Source organism: Asterias rubens, chromosome 8, assembly GCF_902459465.1.
Source record: "Asterias rubens chromosome 8, eAstRub1.3, whole genome shotgun sequence".
Taxonomy (NCBI): domain Eukaryota; kingdom Metazoa; phylum Echinodermata; class Asteroidea; order Forcipulatida; family Asteriidae; genus Asterias; species Asterias rubens.
This window is the reverse complement of record NC_047069.1, coordinates 2,536,215-2,551,695: the sequence shown is the minus strand read 5'-3', so window position 1 is coordinate 2,551,695 and position 15,481 is coordinate 2,536,215. Positions and strand designations below refer to the sequence as shown.

The 15,481-nt window shown below is 37.0% G+C and overlaps 1 protein-coding gene across 1 annotated transcript in view; it reads right to left on the bottom strand.

Moving 5' to 3' along the window:
• Nucleotides 1-2,537: 2,537 nt before the first annotated feature.
• LOC117293380 (sister chromatid cohesion protein PDS5 homolog A-B-like) overlaps nucleotides 2,538-15,481 on the bottom strand; it is a 35,810-nt gene continuing 22,866 nt past the window's right edge. The window contains exons 20-28 of the mRNA XM_033775680.1: nucleotides 14,833-15,037; nucleotides 13,770-13,884; nucleotides 12,333-12,459; nucleotides 11,662-11,856; nucleotides 9,850-10,076; nucleotides 8,406-9,131; nucleotides 7,500-7,856; nucleotides 6,871-7,039; nucleotides 2,538-5,259 (exon numbers count right to left, since the gene is read on the bottom strand). Coding sequence (XP_033631571.1) covers nucleotides 5,224-5,259; nucleotides 6,871-7,039; nucleotides 7,500-7,856; nucleotides 8,406-9,131; nucleotides 9,850-10,076; nucleotides 11,662-11,856; nucleotides 12,333-12,459; nucleotides 13,770-13,884; nucleotides 14,833-15,037 — 2,157 coding nt within the window. The 3' untranslated portion in view covers nucleotides 2,538-5,223. The remainder of the gene's footprint in view (nucleotides 5,260-6,870; nucleotides 7,040-7,499; nucleotides 7,857-8,405; nucleotides 9,132-9,849; nucleotides 10,077-11,661; nucleotides 11,857-12,332; nucleotides 12,460-13,769; nucleotides 13,885-14,832; nucleotides 15,038-15,481) is intronic.

The following is a 15,481-nucleotide window of genomic DNA, read 5'->3' as shown; positions in this document are numbered from 1 at the left end:
AGAAAAAAAAGAAAGACGGATGAGTATAGAAAAAACTAACTAACACCGTGTCGTCAAAGAAGTTGGGACTCTTAAAAATTTCTTTTCAATCTATAAGCCTCGGTTTGGTTACATTGGATTGAGTGGAAGAAAAACAAGATGACTGAATCAGGTTTGAAGGAAATCCTCAATGCAGCTGGTAGTTGCATTACTGAAGTTTTAAAGACAGGGACTCCTATTCCTTGATCGTCTTTCATGAATATATAGGCCTAAGGCTTTACTGTAGTTTCACAGTGAATGATTTCATATCATGATACTGCAGCCCAGAATTAATAAACCAAGTTTTAAAGATATTCCCCAATGTGGGGTCAAATCATTTGCCAGTGTCCAAATTTACAGCTTTATATTTTTTCCGGTTTAGCCTAAACACCGAGTTAAGTTTCAAGTGCGACTTCAAGCCTGTTGCCCAATGGAAGCGGTTGCCTTCGTTGCCCTCATCATTGCCTTTGTGCCCCTTTAAGTGTTCCACACACAAATTGAATGTTCAATTTCCCCATAAAGGTGCCCTTTATGCAAAGGAGAAAACGCCTTGGTGCCTTCACCCTAACAAAACATTAAGCCTGCAAATTACATCATTTTGATACTTTTTTTTTTCTTTTTGCTCACTCTTCTGCAATTTTTTAAATTGCAGGGAAAAAGTAAATTGTTTAACATTATTGCAAAAGATTAGTTGCCCGCAAAAAAATGTACGGGACTTACAGACCTTATACTGTACATTGTATTCCTATTTTATAAGACAAGGGTAACGATAAAATTCTCAATTTTGTTCATCAGAACATAAGATTGGTTCATTTTCAGGGAACTTTCTGCAAAAAAATTACAAGTTTGCAGCTCTGCAATACAAAGGAAGCTTTGGATAATGGAAGCAAATGGCAGCAAGTTGGGGATTGTCACGGTGGGAGGATCCCCTATCAGATTAACTGTTCAAGACTCACAATTCCAGGGGGGGTGGGGGGCCAAAACAACACGTTGGCAACCTCCTTTTTGGAGTGAAACAACTGGAGGAGTCTATACAAAACCATGTTGCTTCGAATTAACTTAGTTGAGTCACAGGGGAAAATGTGTAAATAAACATGACCCAAAAAGAAAAAAATAATAATCAGTGCTATAGTGATCGACATTGAATTCGGTAAAATTTGACAAAGCCTGACCAATCACAGGCTTGGGCCGATTTCACAAAGCAATACAAATCATCGCAAGAAAATTTTCAGTATTTTTAGTGATTTGTATTATGACATCACATTTTACTTAGCAACTACGATTGATTTGCAATTACGATCAATCTAGATCTTTGTGAAATCGGCTACTGGTTCATTACAACGCCATATTTAAATGAAGACCAACCTTATACTCTTCACATACAACAGATAATGTACTCGACGATGTGCATGTATCATCATGGTTCATTTAATCTTGCATGAAAATGTAGAACAGGGTTAAGTCAACTACTGGGAACAAAAAAAAACACACACACATAAAAAAAGATTATTTTTACAACCTGCCAGTGATTATTATTTTGGCTTAAAATAAATATGTACAGAATTAATATCATTAAATGGTCTTCCCCATAATTTACTTATTTTTTCTCGCACAGTTGGGATATCATTAAAATGTGTACAATGCTAAAACAATGGGCAAGTACATGTAGTAAACGGTCCATTAAAAACAACTTGATAAAAACTTTAGGTCGAAAACTAATCTAAATTCAACTGTAACACACAAGGCCAATCGGTTACAACCGAATACAACTTTAGTCAACCGAACAGTTTGTGCATTATTTACACTATAAAGATAACTGTATCCAACAGCAACTGCGGTTTCACCAAACACGGTAAGAGTTGAACATGTAAGTACCATCGAACAAGATTATGAATATTCATTAAGTGATGTCACACATTAACATACTGGTCATGCGCAAACAAACATCGCGGCCATTTCGACTGAAAACAACTACTACCTACACACTTTCCTGTGTGTGATATTTTAAGAACATTTACCAATACGCGGTAGTGATTTCATTTAATTGCATCTGGGATGTGTGCAAAGTATCTACCTGAGCGCGTAAGTGCAAAACATGTGTCCTTGTTCTGACAACATATTTGCAAAATGGGCCAACATTCCTCGGATGCCGAGCAGTATGATTTAAATACAATCCCAAAGCAAATAAAAAAAAATAAAGAGTTAAAGGCAGTGGACACTATTGGTAGTTACTCAAAATAATTATTAGCATAAAACCTTTCTTGGTGACGAGTAATGGGAAGAGGTTGATGGTATAAAACATTGTGAGAAACGGCTCTGAAGTGCCATAGTTTTCGAGAGAGAAGTATTTTTCCACAAATTTGATTTCGAGACCTCAAGTTTAGAACTTGAGGTCTCGAAATCAACTATCTAAATGCACACAACTTCGTGTGACAAGGGTATTTTTTCTTTCATTATTATCTCGCAAGTTCGATGACTGATTGAGCTAAAATTTTCACAGGTTTATTATTGTATGCATATGTTGAGATACACCAACTGTGAAGGCTAGTCCTTGACAATCACCAATAGTGTCCACTGCCTTTAAATTATACATTTTGCAGTTCTGCATCACGCAATTTTCGCTCAATCAGGGACATTGTACTAAAAAAAATCCATGGTTAGTCCAATTAAAGTAACTGTCATTGAGCAGTGCTACCTTGCGACAATCCTTTACAAATGCAATAATTCTTGATATTTTTAAAAGTGAAATTAACTTATGAACAGACTCACTGAAATATTAATATTTACACATCAAATGAAATAACTGTAAAGGTTTCCAACAATTCAGTGTGAAAACAAAGTCATGATAATACTAATACATGTAATATTAAAAAAATTCAACACCTTTTAAAGGTAACATTATGCTGTAGGTACCAAACTTATTTATCACCTGCCAGTGTCATTTGGGATTTTGTCCCCAAGTATGTGTATCTTCTACACAATAAATTAACCTGGGCCCAATTTCATAGAGCTGGTTAAGCAAACATATTGCTTAACGATGTCTGCTTAACAGAAATATGCAGGATACCAGACACAGATTGGATTGTACACGTGGAATGATAGTTTCGCTGGTGACCTTAATCTGGTATACTTAATTTTTTTGTGCTTAGCAACTTTTTATGCTTAAGCAGCTCTCTGAAATTGAGCCCTGGTCTAGTTAAACTAAAAGAAGATGGTTCAACAGAGGGCGCTATCAGACCATTCACCTCATTTGGAGTGGGCGATCAGAATCTCTCCTGCTACACTGGAACGGTCAAACAACTTAAAAGTCAAAGTGCATTATTGCTCAAAATCCTTCCAACACATTTAACCACGATAGACATTATTGAGTGTACACTTAAAAACAAAGCCATGAACTCCACAGGTTGTATGGGAATGGCATCATACTATTTTACACATTTTGGTGATAGAATTGTCTTTGTTTAAGAGTGAAATTTATTTAACTGTACATGGTAAAAAGAATAATAATTTAGTAAAACGTGCATCTTCAGTAGAAAGAAAAAAGAAGAAAAAAATACACATCTGCAAAGGTCTTTCCATCTAGTCAAAAAAGAAAAAACCCAGGATAGGTTTTAAGGCTTCATTCATGCTTACAATATGCAAGTCATAAAAATCTAGCATAAAGCCAGGTGACCAATGTTCATGGGAAGGCATTCGATATGAGGGGCTGAGTTTCATTGATAGATCCAAGTTGCTTCACAAGGCTTACTGGTTCCAATAATAATAACGCATTATTACCCAACACCCAAACATTTGGTCGCTTCTGTACAATCTTCTCACACATAGCTATTCAAATCACAGGTTTGTAGTATGTAACGCCTAAGCAGATCATGTCATTTGATTGGAGGACTGTAAGTCACATGGCATTCATAAATAACCATAGCACTATTTTTTTCCCATCATTTTCCCCATTATTTATGCAACTCCACACCAGCTATCTGTTTTGCACAACATAACAAAACAGCATTTTTGTGAATGGCAGAATACAATATTGTACACTCAAATCATTCTAATAGTTATATCCTCCACTGAAACGACTAAAAAATCGACATGGGTGTTACATTCAACAACAATTTAAAATGAATGTTTAGCATTTGTATAATAGTTTCATTCGATGAAAGGTGCGACATGTTCCAATCAAATCTCATTGAAACAAACATTTTACTTTTCGACCCATATACAAATTCTCACCAATATACTCGTAAACATGTACGTGCATCATTTGGTTTGTCCAAAATATGACAACCTGTGATGCTTACACCCACACTGAAATCTGAAATGGTGCATTCCCCCTTAGCCACAGTGAAGTGACAAAGTCTTCTCATCATTTGAATGGTGTAAAACATTGCATAACGTTGTCTCAAGGCTTATTTAATCAAATGACTATAATTTCCAGGGATATTAACATATGTACAATAATTACATGTAATAACTCATTATGAGTGTTGATGAAAAGCTGGTGTGCGCTTAAAGGCCATGGATTTTATCTTAAACGCAGCGAGGCTCTTTGTATTTTGCAAATGGTATTTTGGTTGGAAAATCTTTAAGTTTGTGGGACACTTTGAAAGGGGCATCAAGGCCAAGGCTACAGCCATGACCTCTTTGAATATCCAGGCCTGTGTCTAGTAATACCACTATGTCCAGGTTGGGAAGCAAAACCGAGTTCAGGGACCAAGTCACAAAAAGAAAGGAATATTAATGTACAGTGTACACAACAAACCCCAACTGAGTTTGCTGGGGTGAAACTTTTACTGTTGGACGACGAGTATTTGAATACTTTGATTGGATCTAGCAATGAATACAGGGGCCCAATTTAATCAAGATGATAGCCTATAAATCTGTTTGAAGGATAAATGGCTTACTCAGCAGAAATGTCATTCCAGGTAAAATACCTTGTGCATGTCCATGTTATTCAGTCTTTCAACTGACACCTTGCCATATTTTTTGCCAAGTAAAGTGTTACGTATTATTTTGTGCCCAACCCCTTTAAAACTTTGGCTCAGGAATACATGAGTAGCTAACAGTCCCCAATCAAAACCCATACTAAAATCACATACAAATCTCAAGGGACAAAGTGTTTATGTTGAGTAGAGAAAAGTAATGTTAAACCATTGAGAAATTACCATGAAACAGAAGACCACAATCTTTTAAGGTTTTGCTGTAACCTCAGGGCTTACTTCGTCGGTGGCTTCTTCGGCTTACCTGTAAAGAAACAAAATCACACAAATTCAATATTCAAGAACACAATATTACAATAATCATAATACTAGGTTGTTAATATAGCAATGTGTCAAACCCCTTAGGGAAGTATCAAATTGGTCATTATTTTTTTCTTTGTGGAGCAATATCTTTGAAGTATGAAAATGTAATGGTTTACCACTCGCGCAAACAAATCAAAACAGTTCACGTAACCTCTGTTTGTCTTTGGAACGATTGGTGCGCATTACGTGATGTCAATGTGAATTGAAGATAGCACTTACAATACGTAGGTTTTTTTTCATACTTTGTTTTTGCTGTAAAACATGTAGTCCTCTTTTTGACATCATTACATCAACTAATCAACTCTCTTATTTCAAATCTGCATTATCATCCACCATAAATACAATGTTATTTTGTGACAAAGACATAGTACCGTATGCTTTTCCGCTGTTTTAAAAACCACTCACATAAGTATGTTCACATAAGATTGCAAACGTGAGCAACATGCGCAACTGTTGGCAACATTTGCGCGAGTGGAACGCACCCCAGGTATTTTTGATACATGTAAGTGCACTGTGTTTTTATATGTTTAATACAACACACAGGAGCGGTCGCACTAAATACCGACAACTCACGACAACTCACAACAACAAATTTTATAGGCAAATGCACTTTACAAGAACATTTGAACAAAAGTCAACCGTTAAATTTATGTAGAAGAGTCATACATGTATGCATCTAAATAATTTTTAAACTGTCTAAGTCACCTGCTCTGGAATTTTAAGCAACAAGAGGAGATTCACATATTATAATATTTTTTTCAACTTCACGAGAGGCACATAAGTGGTTAACAATTATCTTGCATTTTGTATCCTGCGAACTGATTGTATTGTCCAAATACGTCGAAAGACAACATGGCGGACATTATCGTTCGTTACTAATTTAGGGTAAAAAATTCATATTTAATGGTATAATAGTGGTATTTTGTCAAAATAAAGCTTTTGTCACTAATATATGTGTTTTGATGAGTGGAATATGAATAAACACTAAGGTTCTACAAAATTAGTTATCATATTTACAAATTTAACAGTTGGACCCGACCCGAGAGGGCACTGTTTGTTACGTCAATCGAGGCGCATATTTGAAGAGAAAATCCTGCAGTGTTGAAAAAGAAGTTGGACCGGACCAATAGGCACTATTGCTCTTGTGAGTCTGACCAGCCATGCAGACTGACCCCATCTTTAGTTGTTTTGCTGCATCCAGCAGTAATACACTTGGTAGGCATTGCCGGAAAATGCAAGAAAACATCTTTTCAAAACGTACAAACTCAATGACTTGGACTTGCATGTACATGTACTTTGCATGTGTGTTTACTCTACGCATCAAGGCAAAGTCTGCCTTGATTGATGTCACAAAAGGGGTAGGCGGAGTCAACTCCAAACAACTTTAACTATTTTTTAAACATATAAACGTGACAAACAATTACTTTAAAAAAATGTTTTATTGTTACTAAACATACTCCTATGTTTGAAAAAAATAAAAACTCTATTTCCAGGTGCTGGTGACTTAACAAAGATAACCAACAGCAAAGTTTTTATGAAAGAAGAAACTTACATTAAATGAATCCTGTTGTTTCCCTGCTGACTTGATGGCCTTGACCAGTGCACGCCCTTGTCTGCTTGGCCGTCCCGATGAGCTGCTTGTTGATGAATCATTGTTGTCATCATCACCATTCTGCACACCATTCACTCCTGGGGGTGTCACCTTACGACTGGTTTTCCTCCTTCGATATAAAAAAACAAAACAAAAATTCATGTAAATTTCTTTATCAATATAATCTCCTACCATCCAAAGCAACTATCACAAACACAGTTTTCAACATTACCCTTACCTTCAAAGTAACATTGTGTATAAATCAAATTCAGACATTACAAATTTCAAAGCATTTAAAAACATGGGGCCAATTTGATAGCGCTGCTTAACATGGGGCCAATTTGATAGCGCTGCTTAGCAGAAAATATTGTTCAACAACTCTCTGCAAAGCACAATTGACCGGGATACCAGTCACAAATGGTATACACGACATGGTGGTTTACCAGCCAATGTTACAGCCAAGGTGGCTGGTAACATGTGGCTGGTATCACTATTCGGGTAAGCATAATTTTGTTGTTATGAGCATCTTTTTTTGTACTTCAGCAGCTCTATGAAATTGGACCCAGAGGACAAGAAAAGATTTCACTTACAGGTTTTGGAATTTCAGTGTAGTCTGTTTAAGTTTCTTTGCCGATGAGGCGGCATTGCTCGATGATGACCTCTCGTCCGAGGCCTCAACCTCAGCTAATTTTCTCTTCACTCTCTCTCTCCCATTCATGGGCGACGATGACGACGTTCCAGCTTCTTGTGAAGATGAAGTCGATGCCTTCTTCGGCGAGGGCTTTGAAGGAGTCCTTCGTTTCTGGAAGGTCAAGAGGGGCCCAGCGAGGACCGACTTCCTTGGTGAGTACCTGACAGGTGAGGATTGAGGAGAAGAAGAGGAGCTGGGTCGTTGAGGTTTACTGGCTCTAGTCAGGCTGTTCAGACTGTCTCGTCTCAAGGTACTTCTATAAGGTTTTGGAAAAATAAAAATATGTTTAAAAATCAAGTCATGAAACATGGTCATGGAAAAAAAGATTAAATAAAAGAAGACTTGAAGAAGCAGCCCATTTGGCAGTATATCTAATCTACAAAGACAGTAACTTTTAATAAAATATCAAACAATGCAAAACTAACATCAACGTCAAGTACAGGGAAAATAAACTGAAAGGTTCTACACATGATTGGCAAGATAAAAAAAAAATAATTTCAGTCTGAAAACTTACTGATTATGGACGTTCATACTAGAACAATTTCTTTCTGTGAAATATTACACTGTGAAGTTAATAAAATTATTTCAAGAAAACTGTACCAGAAAACCTTAATACATTACATTCTGAAACAAAAGATTGAGCCCAAATTTCCACAGATTTGTTATCTCATGCATGGTTGATCACACAAAACATGAACATAGTCTGTGACTATTTTTTCAGCTCGACCAATCCTGGGTAAATCCTGTAAAAGAATTTTTAATAGTACCCTGAAAAATTGAATGTGTTTGTAATGACAAAGCTTACCTCTTTAGTGGAGATGAAGTTAACCCGTTACTTAGCCTGCCACTTGGGGTTTTCCTGGGCATAGCTTTTCTCCCTGCACTTGATTGTGATTTAGAGCCAACCTTTGGATTTGTTTTCTTGGTCGGACTAACTGTTGTCTTTTTCTTTATTGGACTGGCTTGTTTTTTCGTTACTGGAGTCGCTTTTTTCTTCCCGACTCGAACTGTTGGCTTCGACTTGAGAGGACTAGGTGATTTGTTCACCTTCTTAGTGGCATATGATTTTTTGACAAGGGTCACTGGTTTGTTTGTTTTACTAGCAGGTTTGTTCTTTGCAGCACCGGCTCTAGTTTTCTTTACGGTTTTAGCAATTGCTTTCACAGGACTACTTGAAGATGACGAGGATGGACTTGCTGTGGCCTTGAGTTTCTTCAGTGCCAGTTTCTTGGCATGTGCTGTTTTAGCCTGAGCAAGTTTGGTCTGAGCACTTTTGGTTTTGGCTCTCTTAGCAGCTGGAGATTCCGATGAGGATTGGCTGGTGGGTCTTTTACGAGGCGATTTGGAAGGACTTGATTCTGGTGATGACTGATTCCCTGTTTTACTTCTAGTCAAAAATTCTTTGATCGGCCTCTGAATTGTTCTCTTTTTCTGAGGTTTCTTTGGCGATGGGGATGATGTCGACGATGATGGCTCACTATTGGCATTATTTTCAGAGAGAGCACGTCCCCTCGAGCGGGTCATCCCTTTCCTTTAAAAAAAATATAGAGAGTAAAGAATGTTTAGATCATTTTGCTCCACTCTGGGAGTATTATTTTAGTTCCAAAAGGGAAGCAAAAGGAGAACATCCTTTTTTAACTCTGAAACAAGGTTTGTAGTTCCCAAAGGGCAGGCCAAGTTGAAACTTTTTTCTCAATTCTGCGAGTAAGGTTTGTAATTCCCAAAAGGCAGGGCCAAGGAGAAACACCTTTCTCAATTCTGCGAGTAAGGTTTGTAGTTCTTAAAGGGCAGGCCAAGGAGAAAATCCTTTCTCAATTCTGCGAGTAAGGTTTGTAATTCCCAAAGGGCAGGGCCAAGGAGAAACACCTTTCTCAATTCTGAGAGTAAGGTTTCTGGCTCTTACATTGCAGACCATGGAGAAACAAATTTCTCAATTCTGGGAGAAGGTTTAGTTCTAAAATAGCAGTCCAGAGGAAAAACTCCCTTCTCAATTCTGGGAGTATGGTTTCTACTTCCCAAAGGATTGGCCTAAGGAAAGACACCCTTCTCTATTCTGGGAGTAGGATTTCTAGTTCTCAAAGGAGAACATCTTTCTCAATTTCTAGGAGTAGTGTCTCTAGTTCTCAAAGGGCAGGCCAATAAGAAACACCCTTCTCAATTATGGTTTCTACTTCCCAAAGTACTGGCCAAAGGATAGATGTTTTTTTGTACATTCCATTAACACAATGCAAAGTTCACGAAAAACCTACCTTTCTGTGCCATTGACATTTAACTGCCCATTACTTGCAGAACCTTTACGAGATGAACGACGACCTATTCCCAGGTTAGGTTGGTTCTCATCCCCACTTGGGGTTTTCTGAGGACTTGGTGAGGTAGGGCTGGCAGGAGTTGCTGAATCCGCTCTGACAGTCTTCTTGCCAGCTTTGGAGCCTTTTTGTTGCGGCGATTCTAAGAGTTTATCGGTTAAACTCTTTTTCTGATGGGAAAATGTGTACAAAAAGTAGTGTTAGCAAATCTTATTGAAAGTATTTAATGACATTAATAGTAATGTTGGGATAAACTATTCTCACTTCAAAATGAAAAACTGATTTACATACTATGGCGAAAAGTATTACTATTAGCTATGTAGGCCTACTATATAACTGTAATACAATGTAATTTTGCATCAGAGACAATCTAAGATTTAGATTTGCCTTAAACTAATATAGAATTTGAAAGTAATTTTTACTCAAAACATTAAATCTAAGTCATTAATGCTGGGTCACTAACTCTTTCCAGAACAAACATTACTGATTAGAGACAACAACTAATGCAAAATCATGAATGATGTATCACAAAATATCACAACTATCAGTTACAAATGGAAATCGTAAATTATAATGTAAACAGGCATGGGATCTGGCACTTGGGAAAAAGTAGGATCATTTTAGCAACAAGGGGCTGACCGACATGGTATAGGATTTAATACAATTTTCAGGCTTTTCAATTACACTTAATATTCTGGTTTTTCAAAAGGGCAAAACCAAATGAAAAATCAAACTCAACGAGGAAGAATATGAAGTACGTGCAAAGAGGAGAAAAGGGGTGAAACAATCATCAAAATCATAGTAAATTAAATCAGTGTAGGTATGAAAATACTGATAAGTGATTACAACGATTCAACAATAAAAATGCACCAGAATAACAATATGAAAACATCAGTTATTGTGTGTTGACAAGAATAGTATTGGCATTGAAAATATTGCAGATATCATATAACAAGTTACAATGTATTGCAATGATTCACCAATAAAAATGCAATAGACAAAAGATCAGAAATAATATCAGTTGATGTGTGTTGACAAGAATGGACAATAAAGTATTTGAGAAGAAATGAACAGTATTATTGACACGTCAATGCAAAAATGGTAAAAATGGTAAACATAACCATCATAATATACAATCCATACATAATAATGTGGTTGATATAATTGACTCCAACCAAATTCATGTGACAAATCAGACATGACACCAATTGAAATTAATGCACAAAGTACAAGCAACAATTGTTTGATTCATAAAATGTTATCTCAGTGAGTAATGATACAATGGTTATTGCATACAGAAACAGAGCGCAGCTTACAAAAAACAGCACTCAATGTACACAAGTATGATCACATTTTCATTAAAGAAAGAATTAATAATAGAAAGAGGAAATCAGAAAAAAAAAAAATAATATTGCATTGCAAAAGTACAAATTATAATATATACAGGTAGCAGAAACTTTTAGTGAAGAATAAGTTGACAAGAAATAGTAGTAGCATGAACTTTATATTCCTCCTGAAATCCTTACACGATACCAAAATAGCAACATGGACCTCACAAGATTTATTAGTTGAACTGGACTCCAGGAGGGAATGAGAGTGCTCAGTACTTTAACAGTTAGTCTGTGAGTTGGTCCCCTTGCATCTTGACCATAACAATTTGTACAAACATGGACAAACGTGTGCATTGCTTTCCCTCATGGATAAAGAAATATCTGAAACGGGAAAATACGGAACCCAAGACAAAGATGAACTCACCTTCTTCTCCAGCTGTTGGGTGAATTCTTCCTGCATCTTCTTGGGGAGGACGCTGTCTGTGTTGTGGATTGGCTTCCGAGGGCGCAAGAATAACTGCTTAGGGAGGAGAGGTTTGCCAGGATGCTCCTTCTGGGAGAAAGCGGGGGTCTTGCTCATGAGGAGGCCAAGGGTGATATCACACACTGCATAGAGTTTCTGCATCAAGAAAATTGAGCAATGTTCAATAAAACATCTTACAAAGAACAAGGACATTAATGACACTGCTGTAAAGTTGCAAAGGTCGTGGGTTTGAAGCCCACCTGGGTGATATGTCTGTGATTTTGTTCACAGAACTCAGAACAGTACTGAGTATACAGTGCTAACACACATCAGTGCATTGGGTAAAACCAAAATGATTATTCTGTATCCCCAATGCAAATGTTTTATAGATAATAAGAATAGCAAGATGATAGCAGGAAAAACATCAATAACAAAGGAAAAAACAAATATTAAAAAATCACTTAAGAATAAAAATAATAAAAAAAGACATTGCCACAGAAGGATTTTGAATGAACTCTTCTAGCATGTTCGCATTCCTAACATGTGTTGGAAGCTTGTTCTGAGATTTGTAGGTCAATGTGACTTGATCAAACCTAGGAATTGTCCAAAGAATGTAAGTACTGGTATCATACCCTATTGATTCCTCTGTCTTCAGGTTTCTGTGCATCCTTCATCTGCTTGATGGCCTCGATCAGCTTCCTTAAGAAGCTACAGTTCTCACTCTTACTGACAAGAGGTTCCAAGATAAACCACACACACCTGGGCACAAGGACAAGACAATACAAAACAGTTATAATTACACCTTTCTTTACCTTCATAAAAGCCAGTAAAATATACTATTTGGAAAGCCATTATGTGGTGGTGAATACATTAATACTGTTCATTTATTTCTGTAAATGGTAAATTAGAGTACCTACTACAGTATGACGTGATATTGAAAATGACAAATGATTTTCATCTTCAGAAGGTATTATTTTTTATAAAGTTGATACAAATACCAATTTGTCAGGAAAAATTGGTCTTTAACACCGTTGTGTGCAACAGGTACGCCTTCATTAAGAAAGAGTATACTGATCAAAACATTGTTACACCACTTGTTATTTTCAAAACAACCATAACTCAGCCCTGATACTTCACGACGGCAACGACGGCAATTGCCGTCGTTGCCCCTACCGATTGCCGCAATGCCCTTCAAAAACCCAATTTTTCACGGCAATGATTGCCGTGCCCTTTTCTCATCATTGCCGCCGTGCCCTTCCTCCCGAAAACAAATTATATTCAACGTTGTCAAAGTTCGAAAATAAGCCAAAAAGTCCCGATGTCTGTGTAAATTTCACGCAACGAAATAGACCCCAATTTCACGCACGTAAGGCATAACAGCAGATTTCAGGCACCGCATGCATTTATTCTGTCAACATCGTGTCAAAATGGAGCAGTTACGTGGGAATTTTTAAGCGTCTCTACGAATAACTACACATCGTGCATGACCAATAGTAGGATTACGTAGGAACAAAAATTATTTATTGTGTATTGTAAGTAGTTGTTCTTTATTTTGTTGAATTAGATGAATGCTTTCTTTTTTCATTGGGTAAAATGGAAAAATTGGAAGAACTATTTTTTACAGGCAACTCGGGAGTTTTTTTTTCAAACTGCCGTCGTGCCCTTCGCAACTTTTTATGATTGCCGTGATGCCCTTCCAAATTTTTGAAAATTGCCTTGGTGCCCTAAATTTCTACAAAAAGTCAAGGCAAAACTGCCGTGCCCCTTAAAAGCCGAAGTATCAGGGCTGATAACTCATTGACATTATTTACAATGTGTCACTGCAAACCTTTAACCGTTTCTAAATTGTTAGCCCACATTGCTAAATTAAGACCTATACTTGACTGTGAAACTTCGCATCTTGAACCGTAACAATTAAGAAACCTTACTAAATAAATGTTCAAACCACACTTTGTCAAAGAAAATTTGAACAGGTCTCTGCAAAAAAAAATCTGGACAAGAGGTCATGTAAAATCACAGATCGCAAGGTAGTGAACAAATTTCCAAATGAGATGCATGTGGTAACTTACTCTTTGGTGTCCCGCAATCCTTCCATATCCTTAAGATTAGTAAAGTCTGGATCATGAGCAAGGAGGTGGATGGTGTAAGGAATGACATACTCTGGTAGAAGAGTCAATGCAAGGGCTGCAGGGGGAAATATTGAACAAAGAAGTTAGAAGTGTATGATTTCATCCTTGTTTTAATGCAATGTATTTTACAATGTAAAAAGGGAAAAAAAGGACTTGGATATTGTATTATTGTGGAAAAATAGTCGCCTGGGGGCACAATGTCTGACCTAGTTCTCGCCAGTGGTGCTGTGCACATGACATGTGTACAGTGCGTGATCCCTGTAACCATTTTTAGAGGCAGCAGGCTATGACAAAGCAACAAATCTAAGAGCAGCTCAGTAGTTGTAAACCTGGCACATGCTTAAAGATTATTGTTAAAACAATGTCCGTTGATATAAACAAAATACTAAAATACTTGACGTTTTTTTTTTTAATCGATACTTTTTTAACCATATCCCTATCAGAATTTTTCGATAATATTGAAAATTTTGATGTAGCAAAAATTAGGCATGCAATTCTACCGCGAAAAAAAAAACATGGACAATAATTTTCCCATTGATCGCATGTACTTGAGCTAGATGAGTATTGGTCCCATTTTGTCTGGTTGCTCCCACTCCTCCCCAACTGCATCCTCATATACAACAAGCAATAATAAAAAAAAACAGTTGAGCCAGACTGTGCAGAAAATAGTGTAGATGCTATGATATACGTGGAGAATTGTTTTCTAGCTGCATAATGGAACCTTTAAGCGTCTGGTTCCCCCTGCATCCCCTTATGCAACGAGCAATAAAAACATTAACGAGCCAGACTTTCAAAAAAAAATATATATAGAAGGTATGCTGTACGAGGAGAATTGTGCGAGGAGCAGGTACGTGCTCCTCTTTGCCTAGCAAGCGGGGTAGGCAACGGTAATCACGTCTTTTCTTTGGTATAAAACAAAAAGAGGAGCGGGCGGCGCAATTTTATATTGTTTAGACTAACAATAAGTGCAAAGGATCAAGCTATCAGACTATTTTCTCCTTACCATTTTCCACATTGTGTTGTTTAATGTAGTCCCTCCTGGTCTGAATATTCTTGACTAGGTACTGCTTAGCCTTGGCTCGACTCTCCTTCACTGGATCTTTGACACAAAGGCTGAAAATGGCTAAGTAGCTGAGGGGTAGACGCAGGCAACTCAGCCCCTTATCCAGATGACGGGAAAAACTTTCTCGGACTTGGTAACACTCATCCTGATGAGGAAAAATGCAAAGTTTCATTGTATGTAGAAAAAGTTTTTTTCAGGGCTTTTCTCAAGCAGAAGTGTTTAACTGATTACAGATCCACAAGATTTACACAAAGTAAAACAAGTTTGCCAACAATTGTTTTTCTCAAGCAGTGCAATTTATTAAACAAAATCTTAAACATCCATGTGACACAGCAGGACTGTGAAAAGAATAACACATTGTGTAAACTGTCATTAATAAAGCATTTCATGGAAATGTTTGCTGTAACACCATGTAATGACTACCTCTAAATGAAAAGAACCTTTGGTTTAAACTCGACGTTTCGAACAGTATGCTCTAAACCTCTACTGGATCAACCTTCAAAAATGCCCACAGTAGAATGACCAATTACAAATAAACTGGTAGTATTGCAAAAAGCTTCTAATTTGTTTCATGAAACTACAAACATCC